General features: G+C 38.5%; 1 protein-coding gene across 5 annotated transcripts in view; it reads left to right on the forward strand.

Annotated features, from left to right (window-relative positions):
• Ptprz1 (protein tyrosine phosphatase, receptor type Z1) overlaps nucleotides 1-23,153 on the forward strand; it is a 197,900-nt gene that overhangs the window by 104,448 nt on the left and 70,299 nt on the right. For all 5 annotated transcript variants that reach the window (XM_006236137.5, XM_006236138.5, XM_006236139.5 and 2 more), the window contains exons 4-8: nucleotides 1,443-1,594; nucleotides 6,559-6,654; nucleotides 7,152-7,218; nucleotides 14,514-14,671; nucleotides 14,819-14,969. In XM_006236137.5, the coding sequence (XP_006236199.1) occupies nucleotides 1,443-1,594; nucleotides 6,559-6,654; nucleotides 7,152-7,218; nucleotides 14,514-14,671; nucleotides 14,819-14,969 (624 nt within the window). The remainder of the gene's footprint in view (nucleotides 1-1,442; nucleotides 1,595-6,558; nucleotides 6,655-7,151; nucleotides 7,219-14,513; nucleotides 14,672-14,818; nucleotides 14,970-23,153) is intronic.

Genomic DNA, 23,153 nt, shown 5'->3' on the forward strand with positions numbered 1-23,153 from the left:
ATGTCCATCTTTGCAAAAGTTAGAAATAATGATAATAAAATTATAATAACAGACCTGTTAGTGTGGTTTATAATGAACAAATTTCATCTGCATTTCATATTAAGATAATATAATTAATAAATGTGATAATTTGACTTTGTATTCTGTAGAGCCAGGGTTTTTCTCTATCAGTGACTAACTGAAAAGCATTTAATATTATTTGAATGAATACCCTAGAAAATTTTGGCATGTTATTCTATAATTCAAATATAATAAAAGTAAATTATTCCGAATCTTGACAATTTAATACAATTTTGTGAGTGTTAAAAGCTGTGCTTTGAACATTTGATCTCTGCTTTGTTTCTTTTAAGGTGCAATGGGTAAGTATTTGTCCCTTACGGTCAGTCTGCTTGGTTTTATCAGTGGTCGTTCAGATGACAATGTAAACATTGGAGGAAGCAACTTGCCTTGTCTGTTACTCAGTTGCCTTGAGTGTAACAGAGGTCACAGTTGTTTTTGCTCCCTAAGGTTACATAAGAATCAAGTAGCCAAGGGGTATAAGCAGTTGATATTCTACTAGGAGGTCCTTCATGAGTGATTCATGTTGACTGCCATTGCTTGCATGATTGACACTGTGCTTGACATTATTATTATCATAGTCAATGGAAGCTTACATCACTATCTAGGTAGCCAGTGTATGGGATTTCATCACTAGTGCCTATGCCAGCCATGGTTTCTGACTTGCAGAACAAGGACTAGTTAACCTGACTGAGAGACATCATCATCTTTGCACGAGGCTCTCAAGAGAATCATTATCCTTCCGATTACTTGTAAAATTACAGCCAATAAAATCTGTGGGACTTGGGGAAGTTTCCAGTTCTAATGGTGGACACCCCAGTTTCAAATATGAAATTGCAAAAGTTTTTCATATGATGGGTCTCCTCAAATGCTTGCCTAGGACAATTTGGGGAGCCAGATGAAGTCTGGACAGAAAGCAGGGATTAGACGGAGCAAAAGGTCGGGAGGGGGCGAGGGCCAAGGCGCAGGAACAGGCTATCAGGGGCAAGGCGCAGGAACAGGCTATCAGTGAGAGATGAGAGCTCTCCCAGGGAAAGACTTTTCTTCTCACCGTCTCTTCTGGCACCTTTACTGTGTTCCTCTCTCATCAAGCACTTTGAGGCCAGAGAGCCTTGGAGGAATGGCGGTCTCAGTTGACCAGATAGAGTAAGTGGGTTGGCTGTCCCGTGGTGAGCATCAAACTGTAGTCGTATCTTCAGGGTCCTTGATTTGTGACAAGATACATTAGGTATGTTAATATGTGGACAAAATTGAAATGCAAACGACTTTAAACCTCTTGAATCTGTCAAGTGAGTTTTATCTGAAGTAGGAGATTCAGTTAAATTCATAATTTGGGTTTTCACAAACTTAGATGTAATATTTTGTTCTTTTATTTTTTGCTTTAGTGGAAATAAATCTCACCAATGACTACTATCTCAGTGGAGGACTTTCAGAAAAGGTCTTCAAGGCAAGCAAAATGACTTTTCACTGGGGGAAATGCAATGTGTCATCGGAAGGATCGGAACACAGCTTAGAAGGGCAGAAGTTTCCACTCGAGGTACGGTGGCAGCTGCTGTTCTCAGGCTTAGCTTCTGCATCTTTGAGAGTTTCCCTCACGCAGAACTGGACTTGCTGTGTAGTTGAGAATTTAGAACATACAGTTGTGTCTTGACGCCTTGATCAATACATGCTTTCCTTCCAAGACTGTAAACTCAGTGAGCATGAGAACCACCTTCAGTTTTCTACTTTGACATGCCCAGGTTGTGACTTACTAGCTTATCAATAAATGCAGATGAGGAACTGAATGAATAAAATAATAAAAGGGGCGATGTCATCAATGTACAGCAGGATGCTTTCAGTTGAGTCCTCTAATTTCTAGCAAGGGGTCATGTTTAAACTAAAAAAGAGTTATAAGTATGATAAACGATGTATATAGGTAAACATTTTCGAATGTTTCTCTAAAGTGCTGAACTTTCTGGGCAGTAGTTTATTTAATATAAAATAAATTAATAATTTAATAATAAATTTAATAATATTAAAAACTGTTTATTTTCAGTATTTTATTATTCAAAGTATAGCAATAATAATTATGATATGAGTCAGATTTTATGTGTGAACAGTTCTTACAGTATTAAATATTGAAACAAAGGATGTCATTAAATACATTATGATGGAGTATTAGACCTTGTAAAAATCATGTTTCGAGTTTTATGCTGGGGCTGGGAAGATGACTCAGCGAGTGATTCCAATGTTCCTGTGGCAATATGGGGAGAGGAGATAGGAGACTCCCCAGAAACTCTTGGGCCAGGTTCCTTGAAATAAGCAATGGCAAGCAATGAAAAGACCCAGCTTGCCTCTGTACCCACACCACCGCAGGCCATTACACACACACACACACACACACACACACACACACACGCACACGCACACGCACACACACACACACATACACACAGATATATACACACACACAGACATACACACATACACACAGACATACACACACACACATACACACACACAGACATACACACACACACGCACACACGCACACACACACAAACACGCACACGCACACACACATACACACATACACACACACATACACACGCACACACACACACACACGCACACACACACACACGCACATACACACAGACATACACACATACACACAGATATACACACACACATACACACACACAGACATACACACATACACACAGACATACACACACACTCATACACACACAGACATACACACACACAGAGACACACACACAGACATACACACACACAGATATACACACACACACACATACACACACACAGACATACACACACACACATACACACACACACACGCACACACACATACACACAGACATACACACATATACACACACACACATATACACACACAGACATACACACACACACACAGACACACACACAGACATACACACACACACAGAGACACACACACAAACACACCCTTCCCACTTCAAAATGTTTTATCCAATTAAAAATAATAATTTGAATATGACCTAATCAGCATTATTTTTCCAACTTTGTAAAGCATGAAAACTAACTACACAGAGATTGGGTTAAATGGCCAAGACTCTATCCTTAATGACATGATTTTGTACAAATTATTTGATTTGCTACAACTTCTGTCCTGTGAAACAGACATATTCTATGAAGTTAATTAAAGAAGGGACTAAGTATATTATTCTTTAAAATCATCCAGAGAAACCATAAAAGGGTGAACAGTAGCTCTCTTGTGCTGATGGCATTGCAAATGCCTCTGATTTTCTTCTTTTAAAAATCCACAAGTATAGACAATGAAACTGTATTACTTCAATAATCCAAAGTAGTTGTTAATAATAAAAATCACAACAAATCAGGGTGAATTCTGTCAAAGAAACAAAAGGCCATTTAAACACGTTGATAATTATATCTAGGAATTATAACCAGGAAGGACTACCTATTAACTATCCAGGAATAAAGTCATATTTATTAAATGTTGTCAAAGATTTAAAACCACCTTTTTTTTTATTAACTTGAGTATTTCTTATATACATTTCGAGTGTTATTCCCTTTCCCGGTTTCCGGGCAAACATCCCCCTCCCCCCTCCCCTTCCTTATGGGTGTTCCCCTCCCAACCCTCCCCCCATTGCCGCCCTCCCCCCCATAGTCTAGTTCACTGGGGGTTCAGTCTTAGCAGGACCCAGGGCTTCCCCTTCCACTGGTGCTCTTACTAGGATATTCATTGCTACCTATAGGGTCAGAGTCCAGGGTCAGTCCATGTATAGTCTTTAGGTAGTGGCTTAGTCCCTGGAAGCTCTGGTTGCTTGACATTGTTGTACATATGGGGTCTCGAGCCCCTTCAAGCTCTTCCAGTTCTTTCTCTGATTCCTTCAACGGGGGTCCTATTCTCAGTTCAGTGGTTTGCTGCTGGCATTCGCCTCTGTATTTGCTGTATTCTGGCTGTGTCTCTCAGGAGCGATCTACATCCAGCTCCTGTCGGTCTGCACTTCTTTGCTTCATCCATCTTGTCTAATTGGGTGGCTGTATATGTATGGGCCACATGTGGGGCAGGCTCTGAATGGGTGTTCCTTCAGTCTCTGTTTTAATCTTTGCCTCTCCCTTCCCTGCCAAGGGTATTCTTTTTCCTCATTTAAAGAAGGAGTGAAGCATTCACATTTTGATCATCCGTCTTGAGTTTCGTTTGTTCTAGGGATCTAGGGTAGTTCAAGCATTTGGGCTAATAGCCACTTACCAACTTTTTAAATACATAGCATCTCATTTCTACGATTTAATGTCCTGCCAAGGCTGGACCCCCAGTGAATGGGATTCTTGGGGGGAGGGCGGCAATGGGGGGAGGATGGGGAGGGGAACACCCATATAGAAGGGGAGGGGGAGAGGTTAGGGGATTGTTGGCATGGAAACCGGGAAAGGGAATAACATTTGAAATGTAAATAAGAAATATCCAATTTAATAAAGATGAAAAAAAAGAAAAAAAGATTTAAGCTCTCATGCAATATTACCTACTTTTTAAATGACATTTTTTAAAAAGCTCTCCATATCAAAAGCTTTAAGCTATCAAAAAAATACAAAAGAGTTAAATTCTAAATAAATATTTTGTTCAAAATATTGTTTTGGAAAAGTTGTTTGTTGGCTTGTCTGCTTGCTTGCCTTTTCTTTTCCCTGTTGCTTTTTAAAGATTTATTCTAGGCTTGAGATACAGCTCAGGGATTAAGAATTGTGTACTGCTCTTGCAAAGGGCCCCGTTCGGTTCCCAGCACCAATGAAATGACCCACAAATGCCTGTTTACTCCGTCTCCAGGGAATCCTACTGCCCCTAAAGATCTCTGACAGCAACTGTACTTACATGCACATCCTTCCACCAAGACATACACATAAACACATAATTAAAAATAAAAATAAATCAAGCCTCAAGCGTTGACTTAGTGGTTAAGATCATGTGTTGTTCTTGCAGAGAACTGAGGTTCAGTTCCCAGCACTCACATGAAGGCTCACAATCATCTGTAGCTCCAGTTCCAGGGGGTCTGCTGCCCTTTTCTGTCCTTCTTAGGCACCAGACATATGTAAGACACACTGACAAGCATGCAGACAAAACACTCGTACACATAAAATAAAAATAAATATAGTATTAGAAGTATTATCCATGCAGTTATGCAAATAGGACCTCAAAGGAGGATCCTAGAACCTACCCATTCCTCCTTCCTCCCTTCTCCCTTCCCTCTGAACCCCCTCTTTCTTTTTTCTTTTTACATTCCTTTCTTTCTTCCTATGTGTCTTCCTATGTGTCCATCTCTTTATTCCTTTTTCTCCCACATCCCATAACAAGTCTTCTGAATTCTTTTTAAAAATTGCATGTGCTTTAGAGCAAACTCTAACTACCATTCTTTCTTCATACTTATCAAATGACAAAATATTAGTCTCTCTTTAATCTTAACCTCCTTCTGTCTGTCCACATTCCTATCCCTAGCCTATCCTCATGACTGTTTTCTAAAGGGCGTTGGTGATTTCCCATGGCTCCTTGGTGTGACCACTGCCTGCTCCTCCAGCCCCTTCCCTTACAATGATCCCCTGCTATCACAGAAAATGACTTTCAGTTTCCCATGCCTATACTTTCTTTGTGTACATCTTTCAGGAGACCTTCTCAGGAGACCACCCCCCATCCCTTCTGATTTCAACCTGCTCAAAACTACTTGACTTCTAGAGGTCAACTGAGATACCTTCTCTGAGAAGGCACTGGTGGCACACCACGGCCACTGCCATCCTGCTGAATATGGTGCCTTTCCACTATCAATCCTTAAGTGTCCTCAGAGGTTTTCTACTCTTGCCTGATTCTACCTTTATATACTGATGTTACCTGGATTTCAATCCATGGGCAAGGAGCACATTAAAAGCTGGAATAGAGCCTGTCATGGCTGAGCATCTAAAGTGGAATAGATATTCACAAGGGCTAGCTTCACAGTAGAAGCTACAATAGGACGCTTAAAACACTTGGCATTTTTAGATATAAGCAGAGTTCTTTGTAATTTCAGTGGAAGAACAGAAAGTACAACATGACAATGCCCAAAATTGTAACAATGCTCCATCAAGTTAGGTATGTTCGCTCAAGAAACAGTGATCCCCAGGTTTGTACAAATTATGCATGATAGTTAAAAGAAACTTTGTCCGGTTTTTTACATTCAACAATTACTTAGTGAATTATTATTATTATTATTATGGCTATTATTATTCCCCTTCTAGTGCATACTGCTTTAGGGAAGATTCTGTGTTTCCTTCTATGTCCAAGGATACAAATGACAGCAAACTTACTTAAGTATATCTTATTGAGAAATCATTTGGAAAACTCAGAGACTCTAGAACTGTAAAGTCTGTAGAATTTTTCAGTAGAATTTACTAAGCTGGTTAGCTTCTCTGGTACATCTCTTCACTGGCTTTTGTGAAGTGTTTCTAATAAAGCTACTACCATTACATTCACAGATGCAAATCTACTGCTTCGATGCGGACCGATTTTCAAGTTTTGAGGAAACAGTTAAAGGAAAAGGAAGGTTAAGGGCTCTATCCATTTTATTTGAGGTAATTATTGGACATGGGTTTACAATTGATTTCTTCTTAAATCATAGCAACTACCAGTTATATATATATATATATATATATATATATATATTAATATAAATACTTTCACAAGCTGAAGAGACCACACCCATAATGATCACTGGCAGTCATTTCCATTAAGAGTTGCCCTCATCTGGTATGTTTTTAAAAGAACTCATATTTATAACTGAATAGGTTTTTTCCTGCTAGAGTGGACAGTTATAAGTACACAGACTTGCCTGTCTATCCATGATGTGCCGTAACTCATGAGTAGTAACTGTAAATCATGGCATTTCCCATTTTTCTTTTCATAGTGTAAAATGTAAAGTTACCTGATTTTTATTTATTTTGTTTTTAACCTTGCTGTTGAAAAACAATGTACTTGGGACATACTGTTCTTTATACTAATTTGTGATGTATTATTACGCACTTAGTCAATTGTTGACTCCTGTTTTCATAGTGCCATTCTTCCCTGACAGATTGGAGTTGAAGAAAATTTGGATTACAAAGCCATTATTGATGGGACTGAAAGTGTTAGTCGTTTTGGTAAGCTGTTAAGATTATGAGATGAACACCTATGAGTATCTGCAGCATAACCAGATCACTTGGGAAAGATGGGGAGGATGGTGTCTTTAAAGACGAATGTTATCTCACTTCCCATACTTGACCGCTCTGTATATTTCTCACGAAGTAAAGAACCATTTATAAGATAATTTTGTGCCATAACAACTATGAAAACTTGGGCATGGTGGAACATGCCTTAAATCTCAGCATTTGGGAATCTTGGCAGGTAGATCTCTGTGAACCCAATGCAGTCTTCATCCATATGTCAAGTTCTGGGGCAGCCAGCCAGGGCTACACGGAGAGGTCCTGTCTCAAATGAATAAATTCTTAATAGATTAATTAAAAGTTTAATTTATAGGCTATCAATGTAAAAGGGAGTCTGCTATTCTCCAAATTCATTCTTTAAAAATAACCTTATTGTAGTATGCTTTTAAAACATTTATCTATTCTGAGTCTGCTTTGTACATCACCTTAAAGACTATATGAGACCAATTAATCTTACAAATACTAAATTATGAAGTGAAAAGAGACTTGTACTCAAGTGGACACCTGTGCCTTGGTGGTTTTCTTGGCAAATGAGTATGTCAAAGAGGTAAGATATTTACAAGAGGAAGGATGCTAACACTAAACGGGATGGAATTCCTTTATATTATTCTGCCTGGTGGGTAACTAGGTGGATCTTGTCATCTGTCACAGCAAATGCTATTCACAACAGTGGTGACAAGCTAGAAACCCGTGATTGCTATTTTACTTTTAGTAACAACCCACACAAACAATCTTCATCCTCCCCTGGTCATCAATAAAGTGAAAATCATTACTCTCTAGAAAGCCACCAAAGCAAAAACGAGAAACAAGACTCACGTAGACCTTTTTCTTAAAGGCAAAAGTCCAACCTGCGATTGATTGATCTTTGTCACTTACATGTGAGGATCAGAATTGACTGACATTTTCAGAAGTCAGGAACATGGGGACTCCTGCAGCAGAGAAGCCTGCTCCACCCCTCCTCCTGTCATCAAAAGCAAGGTCCAGCTGACGGCCCACTCAGTCCACCTAGAAAGCAAAATGCAACATTGAATACCATGAGCCACACTTAGTTCTCTCTCAATAAGTCAGAAAGTGGATTATAGCCAACTGAAGGAAGGGAAGCAGATGGGTTTCAACACTTTCTTCAAGGCGTAGAAAAGCTAAACCTAAATTATTTTCATGTTTTATGTCAGCTCATGGGACAAGAGAAACCAAATTACTAACTCTAACTTGTGAAGTTCTAGAACCTTCTCTATGTTCTTTTGAAGTCTAGACCATCCCCTAGAGTACAGCAAACTATGGAATTCTAATCTTGGGCTGCAAAGCTATTATTATAGAGAATCTTAGATATTGAAAGCAGTTCTTACCCTTAGACAAAGAGACTCTAGGAGAATGCTCAGACTTCCAACCCCAGATCCATTTTCTCATGTAGAGTCGTAACCAACTCAACACTACAAACATCATTCAGAATGGAAAATCTCCTTACTATGTCCTGGGCTGGTTTCTCATCTCCTACATTTCTCTCTAAAAGAGAAACCTCATTTCTCGTTGAGAACCTGTTCTTTCTGATCCTCCTCTTACCGTAGCTATTCTGTGCTTGACATTGTTGCACTTGGAGATGGAGGAATCGGTGGGGACTTTGCAGTGATGCAAAGATAAAATATTAATGTTTTTCAAGCAGAACACACCGAAAAATATGAATGAAATCTTTCCAACTGCAAAGAAGAGAAACTTCCAGGGAATGTTATCAGTGATTCTTGAATGGAAGGTCTCATCAGAACAACTTATGCTGCTACTTGCTCAACTGCAAACCAGGCCCAGGGATCTGTAAACCAAAGAATCTTTACAAGAGGTTCTGAGGTGGCTCCTTAAGTGCCATTGTTATAAGTAATAGTTGGTTTTAAATTCTCAGGAGCTTTCACTTAGTGCTTGGCTGTACTGTGGTTCTCGGTTACCTGTCTCTTTTTTTTTCCTCTCTTTGGAAGAGAGAAAGAAAACAAAAGAAAAGGAAGAGTGGATTCTGGATTAATGAGAAAGAAATAAACATCCTCTTTCTTCTTTTTCTTCTTAAACTTCTTTACCTTTAGTGTTTGTTCATGTTCCAAAGAAATTCTGTGTTCCACATCTCCACAGAGGTCTCAAACCTTTGTCCTCTCTGCCCTGACTTGAGATCATCTGGCATCAATTCATCTCTCCCGGGTACCAGAACATCAATTTCTGCCTCTTTATTTAATTAGTATATACCAAAATCACATTTTCATAAGACACACGCATAAAAGAAATTTTATCTTTAGTAGATTATCTAATCACCAAACAATCAAGCCTTAAAAGCAGGAATCAGAAACTGGTGAATACCCACAGAGTAACAGGAAAATTCTGATCAGTTCCTGAGAACTTGAATTGAGATCTGAACTCTGATAATCATCTTTTTCATTTCTGAGATTATAATTTAATCACATTTCTCTCTTCCATTTTCTCACTCCCCCAACCCTCCCACATAATCCATAAAATCCATGGCCTATTTTCTCACTAATTTTGATTTCATGCATATATATCTGTGTGTGTGTGTGTATTACTAAATATAACCTATTCGATACATATAATGCTACCTATATGTATGTTTTCAGACCTGACTACTTAGCACTGGACAACCAATTGATGTGCCCTTCCCTGGAGAAGACCACTTCTCTTGTTCATAGCTTCCCTCAGTTGTCTAAAGTTCTTCGTGTAGGACTAAGGTCACATGGGCTTTTCCCAGTCCCACTTCGACTCTGAACTTTGATAATCTCATCTTGACATTGGACATTTCATAGACATCATTAGTCCATTAAGGCAAACAAAATGTAAACTTTCTAGTGGACTAAAATAAGATTTTATTTGATCTTGGAGAAATGTAACTCAGTCAAATAGGTTTCTGTTTATAAGATTTAGCTTTTAGCTCAAGCGTAATCAATAAGCTCTAATTTTAATTATTCACAATACGCATGAATAGTGTGATCAGGAAGTTGAAACTCTTGAAAACACTTCCGTTTTCCCTGGGTTTTGACTTTGGTTAATGTCTGCATCATCTGGGAAGAGATTTAAAAATGCATGTGGCCAGGATCCAGCCCTAGAAGTTTTATCTCCAGTGGCAGAAAGTGTGATGCTGGTGTGATTTTTCAAACTCCTTCGGTTATTCTAATAATGTGCCACCTCACATAACCTCAGTTGGCTTCGGGAACTACCATGTAATGAAATAAATCTCCTGGATAGAGCAGAAGAGGTGCATTGTACAGCAGAGTGAGAAAGATGAGCATTTAACTAATGAGTAAATCACTACCTCTGTGAGTAATGGCAGAGCAGAGAGAGCTGGATGCCCAAGGTAGTACTGTGGACAAGCACTGTTGGAAGACCCAAAATAGAATGCCACCATAATTGTATAGGGATTTTCTAATCTGCATGCAAGTTCATGTACAAGAATATACATAACACAGATAAATATAAGAATAGCTTGCACATAATTATAAATGTGTATATGCATAGAATATTCTCAGTACATTTTCCATTTTTGAGTTGACTGTCTTCACAATGACTCTTTTCTGAGGACTGGCCTCATGAAGACCAGGCTGACGTCAAACTCACTGTGCCACTTGGAATGGCCTTGGGCATCTTATCCTCTTGTCTCTACATTTTATAGCAAAGATTACAAGTATACACGGCCACACTGGTTTTATTAGGTTCTTGGGATCAGATCTAGGACAGCATATGTTCTAGGCAAGCAGTCTAGCAAGTGTAGTATATCCTCACCCCTAAATCCTCACTCTTTAAATCTTGATCGTAGCATCCTTAAAGTTTGTATCATTTCTCCTTTCACAAGTAACTGAGAGCAGAAGTTCCAAGCTGCCTATATGAAGATAACTTCTAATGATTGCTTTTAGAAGGGAAGACACTTTTAAACCTATAGTCCACCTAGAATTGGACAGTATTTGTAATCTACAGCACAGTTACAGGTGAGGGTGTAGCATAGTGACAAAGTGCAAACTTGCATGCTTAAAGTCCTAAGTTCACTCCCTAGCACCCAGTGAATGAATGGATGATGAATGAACAAATGATAATGAATGAATGAATGAATGGGTGCTTGAAATTCATTTGTTTCTTCAAGGATAATTAATACAGTTCTGCTCATTGAAAATTCTATTAACTCTACTCTACCTATTACCATTTCAGCTATCAGTTAATCATGTACATACAGATCTTTATTCTCCTTTATTCTTTTTTCTTTTTCTGCAAAATATGATACTCTTATGGTTTTCACAGTCACATATGGTCAGGAAGACTTCCAATCTGACAATGACATTTGTCTAGTTTTTTATTATTCAAGATTATCTGATTTATAGACTCTGTATTTTATTTAAACTTTACAACCAGTCTTCCAGTTCAGATAAATAGCATGGAGAATGGATCACGCCATTAATCCTGGCACTGGTCTACATGGTGAGTTTCAAGACAGGCAGAGCTATATAGTAAGACAAACAAGTAGACATCATCAACAACAGAAACACACGCTCAAAGGGTACACACACACACACACACACACACACACTCTCTCTCTCTCTCAAAGGGTACACACACACACACACACACACACTTTCAAAGGGTACACACACACACACACACTCTCTCTCTCTCTCTCTCTCTCTCTCTCTCTCTCTCAAAGGGTACACACAAACATACACACACACAAATGCACCCTACCATAATATTGAATTTTCAAAGCCAGGCCATGATCATTTCTACCTTTTTGAAGAGTTTTTCTCCTCATTCTCTCTAGACTATATTATAACATAGATTCTATTTGTACTTCAAATTTGTGGCTATTTTAAACCATGTTGATTCTGCCGTTCATAGCTTCTGGGAAAGGGAATATCAGATTTCTTCATTCGAGTGACTCAGTATATCAACCACATTCACACTCAGGAGTAACTGGCTAACACAAAACTCCAGTTTTGTTTGTTTGTTTGTTTGTTGTTTTATTAGTGGTGGTTTGGTTTGGGTTTTGGTTTTTCTGTTTTGGTTTTTAAGAGAGGGAAAGGTCATGAAGTTGAGTGTGGCGATAGGAGGGAGAAGAATCTGAAGGAGTTGGAGTAAGAGAGGGAAAGAATATGACCAAAATATATTGTATAAAAAATTTAAAGCAAAAGAATAGAGAAAGGAAAAAAAACATGTTGCAGAAAAACAATATTTTTGTTCAAAACTGGTGTAGAAATACAATTGGTATTTTTCTTGTATTGTGATTGTGCACCGTGACTTTGATTAATTCATCTATTAAATTGAATAGTCTTTTAAATATGTTTCCCAATATACATGTTTAATTCAATTTTATTTTGAAGCATGCAAGTTTGGTATATGGTAAAAGTAACACTAAACTTGAAAAAGAAGACACTTCAAGCATGTTAAATTGCTTCTATATTGTCAGTGAAGAAAATAAATGTTCTTCATCTGCAGATAAGCTTACTTAATTTCCTTGCCTTACAAATTCGTATCAGTGCAATTTTGTTTGTGCCCTTAATTCTTTCTTTTTTATTCTTTAAAGCATTTCTTAAAAGACAGCTGTTTATTCAGAACACAACACACACTTCTTTTCATAAGAGTAATATTTTCATTATTTATTCTTTTTCACAATATATGAGCTTGTCCTCTACTACTACAACTGAATTTTCCTTAATTGTCATTAATAGTGTTTTCTTGTGCTTCCCACATACCAAAGTGTTAAAAGAATGGAAATGTCCTAATATGTGAGACGAGTGCAACAAAGAGCAGAGGAACATTCATTGGTATTGATTTTGAAATTACAAAGAATTCAGAGTCCAAGGAATGCTGGCTTGAACACACTTTGGCTTTCTTTATTTTCCCAATTTCCCCGACAATAATCACTTAATTACTTTTCCAAGAATTTCCCCAGTCTCCCGCTTCCTTTAAAAATATTTTTCAGAGTGATTACATAGTTCATTTTGCAATTGCTGTGGGAGTGGTAGCCATTTTGAGGCCTATTTATTTAGAAAGCCCTAAATAAAACCCTAAAAAAATAGTTTTTAATTGAAATAGAATTACATCATTTTCCCTTCTCCTTTCTTTATCTCCCCCAGGCCATCTCATGTACCCCTCCACTCTCAAGTTTTTCTTATTTTTTAATTATTACTATTACCCACATTCACCTATATATGTATATATGTATATGTATGTATGTGTATGTATGCAAAAATGCATATAAATACAACCTGATGAGTGTGCTTTGTTGCTTGTGTGTATATGCCTTTGAGGGCTGACCACTCTTCATTGGCCAACTAATGAGGGAGCTAAAGCTCCCTCCTCTAGCATTCATGGCTGCCTGTGGTTCTTTGTCTAGGGATAAGAGTTCATGAAATTGTCCTCCTTTCATGTTAACATGCTCATTGATATTATCGTCATTACAGTCTTATTCCTACAGCCATTTCTAGGAGAGACTATTTCCCAACCAACATCCTGGTATTCTGGATCTTAAAATCTCTCTGCCTCCTCTTCTGTGATGTTCCCTGAACCGCAGGTGCACAGTCATGCTCTGTCTGCAAATTGTGATCATGGCAATTCCCATAAATCCTAAGAGCTTTTCTCAACACCCCAGCCCCAAGTTAAAGAGCATCCCCTTAAGTAACCCACACAGGCCTCTAACTCCTGATCCTCCTCCTCAGCCCTGCAGTTGCTGGGATGAAGTCACGGGGCCGTTCAATCAGCACCCTTAATTGATCCCTTTTCATCGTGTTTGATATCAAACAAAAGCGATGATCTGAGACACCCTTGTCTCATTCTTGATTTCCGGGGGAAGCTTTCAGGAAGTTGCCCTTAAACCAATGCTCACTATAAAAACTAATCTATAACAGCAGCATAGGTCTTTGTTTTTCATTCTGTAAACTAGAATGAATTTTTTTTCAAAAGACGTAGCTGATTTCTATTGAGGTAATCATATATTTCTTTATCTTTTTATATGAAATGATCTTTTTTCAGCATCATGTTGGAAAACAAGCTATCTAACAATCTACAAAGATATATTTGAGACAATACGTAGAATGTGGTTTCCTTTGCGCACGCTCTCCCCCTCCTCCAAATATAAACTTAAATTCTTAAACTTAAATTCTAACTAAATATATAAGTAAGAATGTGTCCTTGTGTTGTAGCAGATTTAATAACTAAGTTCCAGCATTGGGATTCCAGCTGAGCTGTGTCTCATTACTTCACAGGAAAGCAGGCTGCCTTAGATCCGTTCATCTTGCAGAACCTCCTGCCAAACTCCACTGACAAGTACTACATTTACAACGGATCACTGACATCCCCTCCCTGCACAGACACCGTCGAATGGATTGTTTTTAAGGATACAGTTAGCATCTCTGAAAGCCAGGTACTCTCAGAGATTCACGTAATGAAGTGATTGGAAGCCATTTGTGAAAGCATTATTTTGTAGCTCTGCTGCCTGCCGTGTGTCAGTTTAGAGCATTTACCGAAGCTTTTGAGGCAGGCGCGTTAAATGATTTGGTCTTCTTTCCAGCTGGCTGTATTTTGTGAAGTTCTCACAATGCAACAGTCCGGGTATGTCATGTTGATGGATTACTTACAAAACAATTTCCGAGAACAACAGTACAAGTTTTCCAGGCAGGTGTTTTCTTCGTACACTGGGAAGGAAGAGATTCATGAAGCAGGTATGGATTGAAATATTTCTTCACGTCCCTCACAGACTCGGCAGAGATGGTTATTCTGCTGCGGTGGAAAATGCACAAGACACACACAGCTTTGGAAAGGTTTAAATTAACTTTTCTAGCTGTAGGCGAGCAATTTAGCTGCCCCGAATCATGGTTCCCACATCTACAAATGAGAATTTGAAAAACTCCATTCTTCCTCTATGAATATTTTACAGGCGAGGGGAAAAAAAAATAAGAGCTGCTAAATAGAAGCAAGTTTTCCTAATCCCACGACAGTAGGTAACATAGCAACCTAGGCCATCCAAACTCCCTTTAAAGCGTATGCTGCACTAAACGCTATAGAAGGAAGAGGAGTAAGAAACCAAGATGTTCAGATATTGGGTTGTCATGTCTGGTAGGGATGATCGTGGATTTGAGCTGGAGACAGAAACATTAACTGAATCTCAACCTGAGATTATGGTACACACACCTGTGTTGCTAGTTCCAAGACAAAAATTAAGAACCTACTGTACTGAATTGCTGTTGATAGACAAAGATGTCCTTGGTTTCCTTCTTTGGGGGGAAATAACTTTATCTTTGTCATAACCAACTAATAGAAAAAAGGGTGGGTGTTTGGGATCCTTGTGTGTGTTTTGTGCCTTTTCTGACTGACACAGAATCAGAAGCCCTTACTACCAGATGACACAACCAGAGGTATCCATAACTTCTAACTTTCTGTTTATATAAGACTGTAGCAATCCATGTAGAGATAGTTGAAGTTGCCTTCATTTTGGGGTATTAAGACTTCTGATTCTGCCCTGCACTTAAATTTTTGTTATGAATGATATTAATTTAATAATCAACTTCTTTTTTAATTACATGTTATCATTTATGTTTAAATTTAAGTGAATCATTAACGTTCATGCTTTTATTATTTTAATATTATATTTGGAATTGTTTGTTATCCAACAAAAGGCATGACAACATTGTCAAATAACTATATCTAGTGTGACAGTAGCATTCAAAATAAAATTTGATTCCTGGTAAAACTAATTTCTAAAGCCATAACAAAGTCTTTAGTGGTCTTTATAGTGAATAATAGGTAATTGATTAGAAAGATGGAAATGAACCTAAACTACCTCCCTTTCTAAAATACAGTAGACAAAATGACAAATTAAAAATGTGATTTCTGCGCTGGAGGGTTAAGAGCATCGACTCCTCTTCTAGAGGTCCTAAGTTCAATTCCGCAACCACATGGTGGCTCACAACCATCTGTAATGGGATCTGATGCCCTCTTCTGGTGTGTCTGAAGATAACTACAGTGAACTCATAAAAGAATAAATACATTTAATATATATTATTTCTTTTACATTGTACTTTAAATCACATCTTATCAAAACCGTGGATGGAACCTCACGTCTTTAGGAATAAGATCATAATCTGTCACTTAACATAGGTCTTTGGTGCTCAGTGATACCAATGCTAACCCTTCATCAGCAAGCTCTCTTCTTTCCCACTGTACTCTTTGAGGTCCTCTGAAGCAGGGAAACCCATTCTCACAGGTCACACTGAAGAAGTTTTCTCTACGCCCCAGGCCACTCCCTGCTGTCTTTACATCTTTGCTCACTCGTCATTCTCTGAAAGTCATACAAGACATTCCTCCACTCAGAGACTGTCTCTTATCCCCATTATGTCTGAATTTGTCCCAGGCACAGGACTACTCTCAGGTAACATCATAACCAGAAAGTTTAAGGTAAATAATGCTCATCTGGTCTCTGTTCATTATGCCCAAGTTTGTGTTTCTCAGTAACAACCAGACTATAGCAATTGCCGGTGCTCATGACTCTCCCATAGCCCTCTAAGCCCATGATGCAACTACGTATTTTATCTCTTTATGTGCATTTCTGAGCTAAGCCCAGTTGCTGAATATTCACTGCATGCCTGAAGGAATCAATTTCCATATAGTAAAAGCATGATGATGCTTGATAAGTATACTCTGCACTGTCCAGTGTGCAACCCACATGTAGTTCTGAACTGCCATAGGGCAATATAGTTTACATAATTAAGTTAAAGGCTTAATTGAGTATCCACAGCAAGCAACAACAGCTACCTGCTATTGGGTAACACTCCCTTACCTTGAACCAAAGTCTGTTTATACTTAAGTGTATTATACTTAAGCCTCACATCACTCAGCTCATGATGCTGGCCAACATTTTCATGGTTTCCAGTTCGGGAAGCTGACACTGAGTGATTTGTCCCAGTTTACACAGCTAGAAAGAGGTGATGTCAGTATTTGACCTCAGGTATCTCCAACTTTAAAGCCTGCCATAGCTCTTTCCACTTTGCCTAATATTTTGAAAGGAATGTAATTTTGTAATAAAATCAATGACCTTAAAAAACAAGGTCAGACGGAGACACTCACTGCAGTCTCCGTTCCCCTTGGTATCCTGAGTTACGATCAGTCAGTGAAGAGGTTACTGCGGAAGGCAGGCAGCTCGCACACGGAACACGGAGGCATCACTCTTACTCCTGGCAGCTGCTCCTGGATGCTGCCTCAGTACCCCACAGCTCTGTTGCAGCATTGTCCTGGCTGACAGAGTGATGCATATCACATATTGTCATTTTGTTTGAAAATAATTATAATTTCCTAACTAGGAAAGGGTGCTATTGGAAATAGATCTATCCCTTTAAATTGGAGGGAGCTTCTACTTCCCCGTCTTACTCAACGAGCCTTTCCTCCATCCTTGCAAACGGACCTTTCTGCGAGCCATCCTGGTCTTTTTCCTGCAGTCAGGCTGTTTTTATTGCCTCGCTTCAGAACTTAGTCACATGCTTCACGTCCTTGGTTGATTTTCACCTGTCACAGCTCGCTGTCATGGAATAAAGGACAGCCACTGTCCTGTGGGTGCAGACTTCTTCTCCCTTGATAAGTGAGGAACAAAAGAGAGAATTAAAGAAAGGTTAAGGTTCACTTGTTCCTTAGCCTTTGGGCCTGCAAAGAGCACGTGCTACTGGCAACGGGCACAGCAGGGTTGAGAAGCCTTAGATTTCCAGACAAGGCAGAGCCACGATCTTCTTTATTTAATATCCTTTGATTTTTTTTAAATGCTCAAAGTCTTCAAAGGAGTGCATAACATACAGTCCACATTCATGATAAAAAGACAGTTTCAAAAATTTTTAATTTTAAAAACAGTATCTGTGTCATAATAAAATTAAGAAGTCATTTTCTTGGTGACTGATAAAAAGAATCTATTCAGTCCCCTCACTTGAACTCTGTCGCTATTCAGTTGCAACAGTTATTATATTTGACAATAGTGTGTATTCAGCATATAAAGATAATTATAGACTAATCTCACAGATTCTCATTGTATAATGTTTTGCATTTGCTGAACTTATTTTAAAAGAGTGAGCTGCATGCTCTCAGCAGTTGAGAAGGGAGACTTGGGAATGTTTAGAACTGGAGCATTTGTTTATGAGCAGGATCTGTTCTCTTTCTATCTCAGCAGCTTGCATTTCAGGAAGCATTCACTATTATTGCATTTGCTGAGCATATATATCCTTATGATAGTTCTCTTAATTATGAATGCACTAGCTGGGCTGGAGAGATGGTTCCATCATTAAAAGCACTGACTGCTCTTCCACGGGTCCTGAGTTCAATTCCCAGCAACAACATGGTTGGTTCACAACCATCTGTAATGAGATCTGATGCCCTCTTCTGGTGTATCTGAAGACAACTACAGTGTACTTATATATAATAAATAAATAAATCATTTTTAAAATTATTTTTAAAATGAATGGACCATCTCTTTTCTTTTTGAAGCTGAATTTGAGAGCAATTTTAGGGTAGATTCAGGTTTTGATTTGTATCAAATTTAATCTGAAAAGAAGGCATTTCATGGGTGCTTTTGTTAAAGTAGAAAGTCTGAGTAAGCTCACAGAAGACACTAAAGATACTTCTTAATGTCATCACTCAAAATTGGCCACTGAAAGCTCAATGTGCTTTTTGTCTTTTCACTCCAATCAAAAACATTGCACCTCACAATGGTAAATATGTTACACAGAGATATTAAATGAACCTCTAAGGAAGCATTTAAACTGTCATATACTATTCCAATATTTAGTGAAAATTTATAAAGAAAATTTTTTCCTCAATCTTGGACATTCGGGGTTTTCACTTTATTTTTACTTTTGACCTTTATAAATATCTAACATTGTCATTTTGGCTGCAGCAGAAGTAAAAAGAATGGTAGAAATTGTCAGAACCTTGCTCTCGATACATCCATCACAGATACGTGTCTTTTCAGCATACATACCAAATCATGGCACAAAGCATGTGACTCCCTGTTTCCAGGTTCACTCTGAGGTGAAAGCCCAGACCATACTCATTTTCACATTGACAGAGCCTCAGTATTCATCTCATCAGAACATCAATGCTCTGCGTTTCTGCTCTGATGTGAGGCTACCATTTTTAGACAGGCACTTCATTTGGGCATCATAAAGTAGACATTATAGATTCTAAGAATCCTAGAATGTAGTCGAACCATCTGATTGGGAAGGCTTTAGTAGAAGCTGTCTTCTAAATAATAAGTCCTGTAGATAACAGTTTAAACATGAACAGAGTAGGAGAGGTTCACGTTTATTCCCATCCTCTCGAGTACTATATGCTTTCTTGCTCCTAGCACACTAGCAAGACTCTCCCATTGAAGAGCAGAGCATTCAGAACACACAATCTGAGCTTCAAAGACCAGAGTACATTGACTTCCAAACTCAGCACCAGTAACTTGATGATATAAAAATCATGAAGTTGTCAACGTTATAAACCACCGTGTCTTCACCCATAAAATAAGAGAGATTACAGCTGGTCCCTTCAGAGGGCTGCTGTAAGATTCAAGTGAGCTAAAATCTGCAAGGTACTACCACACCTTAGATGAGTGAGCTACACACTCGGTGACTGATATTGTTGTCATGTGTCGCATGCATAAAGAAACAAGAAATCACGGTGAAGAAATAGAGCTCTGCAAAATTTGCATGACGAGCATTTCAAATAATTATGGATTGTACTCCAAGAGTTACCTAGCACCATAATGAATGTAGTATAAAAACTTTAAAAGTAGTAGAATATAGTGTGCTTTTCAAGACAGAGAGCATGTTGGGAGTATCTCTGTAGAATAATGTACACAAAGCATGTAGCATAAGGCAATGAACTACAAGATATTTTCTATCAATTCCTGGGAAATGTCATTATGAATTATACATTAGCAACCCTGCTTTCTGGGAAGTCAGTAGCTGTAAATAGTGGGTTTTAGCATCACACCTAGATGGCACTAACTCCAATTATAGTCAGGAAAGAAAAAAAAATCACTTACTTCTCAGACGATCATGCAGTACGAATTAAACTGCTGATAAAGTTGTTCTCAATCCCTGGAGAAGAGCGTGAAGTATATCTACATGCACAGTCAGCAAATGATGGCATTTTTGACACTGCCCTAGGCACACCCACCTGAACTTTCTTACCTTTCTACATTTTTAGCCGTAGTTCATGCAACTCAGAATATGCTCCCTCCCTCCTGGCAAACTCCATGTGTTTCAGGACACACCCTAGAACAAGGAAGTCCAGAGAAAACTCAAACTTAGCTGTGCCCTCTTGTTAAACAGAGATTTGTCACAACCAAAAAGGTCACTGGTATTTCTCCTCCACGTCTTTTCTGCTATCTTTTCTTTCCCTGCCTTTTCCCTTTGCCTTCAAGATACTCAGAACTTTGATTGGCAATTTTGTAGTTCTTTCTTAATGGAGTACAAGTTCTTCCATACAAATAACAACTAATTAACCGCTGACCTTTATGCAAGCTAAACATGACACTCTATGAACTTAAGTGGATATAGGTGGCTTTTGATGAATCCCATGTGGCCCGAGTAACAGTTGTTTGTTTGGTTCTGGTTTATTGAGCATTTCTCTATGAGTGAAGTCTAGAATTTAGAAACTAAAGGTCCATGAAGCTTTCTGAACGTCAGTCTTTGAAATCTATGACAGGGAGGAGCTTCCAACAGGCAGGAGCAACAGCTGCACCTACATGCCAGTAGTAACCAGAACCAACCTGGGTGGTGGAAGATTGGGTCTGATTTTAATCCAGAACAGATATGGGTCTATGACAAAGTTGATATGGTAAGAAGCCCCTTCGCTTCTGAATGGCACTTAAGTACTTTCTAGAACTCTGTTTGTTCTTCACGAACCAGGTTCCCTGTTTCAGCCACTGTTGCTTAAAGAATGGATAGCTATGATCCAGATTGAGTATAACTTGTGGAAAGGAAATGAACGGCAGCATTTGCTTCCAGTACAGTTGATGAGACCCATACATGGAAATTATAATTCTCTTACTGTTGAAATTTGTGTTAGCATTTTTAATATCTAAATACATACTGATCTAAAAAGGAATTCTAGACTTTCAGCACAAATTGTTGGCTGAGTAGAGTTTATTTATTTCTAATAAAATAATTATCCAAATTTCTGGAGAAATTATTCAGTGATTACAAGAACCCACTGCTAAGAGTGCCTAATAGGCTTGCAGAGGCCCTGGGTTCAGTTCCCAGTCCAGTGAAGGTCTGCTCATAGCCACCTACAATTCTAGCTAGAGAGTGTCCTCACTCTTTTCTAGACTGCACCATTGCCTTCAAGGAATGTGTACAACTCCACACAGAGACATATACACTACATATTCATGTAATTTAAAATAAAAATAATATATTAGCTAAAGGCTTATATTATTAAATTATTGGTTATCAATTAATAAAAGGGATATTTTAAAAAATAATGTTCTTATTTAATAAAGCTCAAATGTATTTGATTCACAACATATAGAGGTGAGTTAGTAAGCCAAGGGGAAATCTTCCTTGTAAGGGAAGCATTTTTATTTTTAAAAAGGCTTATGGAAGCCTAGTAGTATAGTAGCCTCTTAAAATATATACCTATTTTAAAGGAGGTTAAATTGAGTAACCATATTATGAGGAGGTGACAATAACTCCAACTGGACATTGTATGCTACCAAATACTCAAGAATTAAGAATGAATTCCATCGTTCTGAGTGGCTCACTAGCAGGGTCTGATAGGATTTCTAAACTTTATGGGTCATAGCCATTGCTATTGATTACACACCAGAATTTAACACTAAGATCCTCTTGCTGAAGATACCATGTGCTTATGTCATGGAATATAGAGGAATCTTGCTGGTACTCAACTGGAAGCTTCAGCCTTCTGGCATGCATTCATATTGCTTGAAGGTGCCAAAGGAGAAAAGTAATCATCATTCTCACCCAGCTCTGAATCCTGAGAGCTACAATAATGACGTAACTGCAAGATAGGCCCACTGGTACAATAGTGGCACAAACGTTACAGGTGTAATCAACCACCTTTTACAAACTGGATTTAAGGCCCACTCCACAAGATGGGACTCATCCATACCCTACACTGTCAACAAGACCAGGAACCTGTAGCTAGATAGGCCCTGGCCCCTGAGGAAAAGTCTATTTATACTATTCTGCTAAATAAATGTAGCAATAGCACAACTCCTAAGACACATCCTCATATAAATAGACCAGTGAATGACTCAACCTGCATTGGACGTTTTCTTTGTAGTGAATGACAATTAACATAGAAATCTACAAGTGGCCGACATGTAGAGCACAAGAGACTTTGGGATGCCTAGCTTTCAATAGGATGGCTCTGCCACACTGTTCACTTGAGGCTCAAAGATCTATGCAGAGGAGGAAGAGGAAAGATTCTGAGAGTCAGGGCCATAAGGAAACAGCGTCTTTCAGCCACAGAAGAGCAGGTGCACTTAAGAACCCACAGAGACTGTGTCAGTGCACACAAGACCTGAACAAACTTGAGCCAGACAAAATCCCAGTATAAAGGAGTGCAAATGAGCATGAATCCCACTTCAAGCAAAGTATCTATTGCCAACAGAAAACTGCTAGGAAAAATAATGTCGGTTTTCTTAATTGAGTGACACTGTGCACTGTACTACTCCTAAGACAGGTCCCATGCTCAGGAGTAATCAGTCAACAGAAACAGGCCTTCACAATTCTAAGAGAGAGAAAATATGACATGGAGTGGTTAAGAAGGTGATGATCTGCAAATAGTTGAGAAAGAAGAATGAAAAAATAAAAGAGAAATACATAAACCCAATATAATTAATTGAAATAATTAAT

This window comes from Rattus norvegicus, chromosome 4 (assembly GCF_036323735.1).
Source record: "Rattus norvegicus strain BN/NHsdMcwi chromosome 4, GRCr8, whole genome shotgun sequence".
Taxonomy (NCBI): domain Eukaryota; kingdom Metazoa; phylum Chordata; class Mammalia; order Rodentia; family Muridae; genus Rattus; species Rattus norvegicus.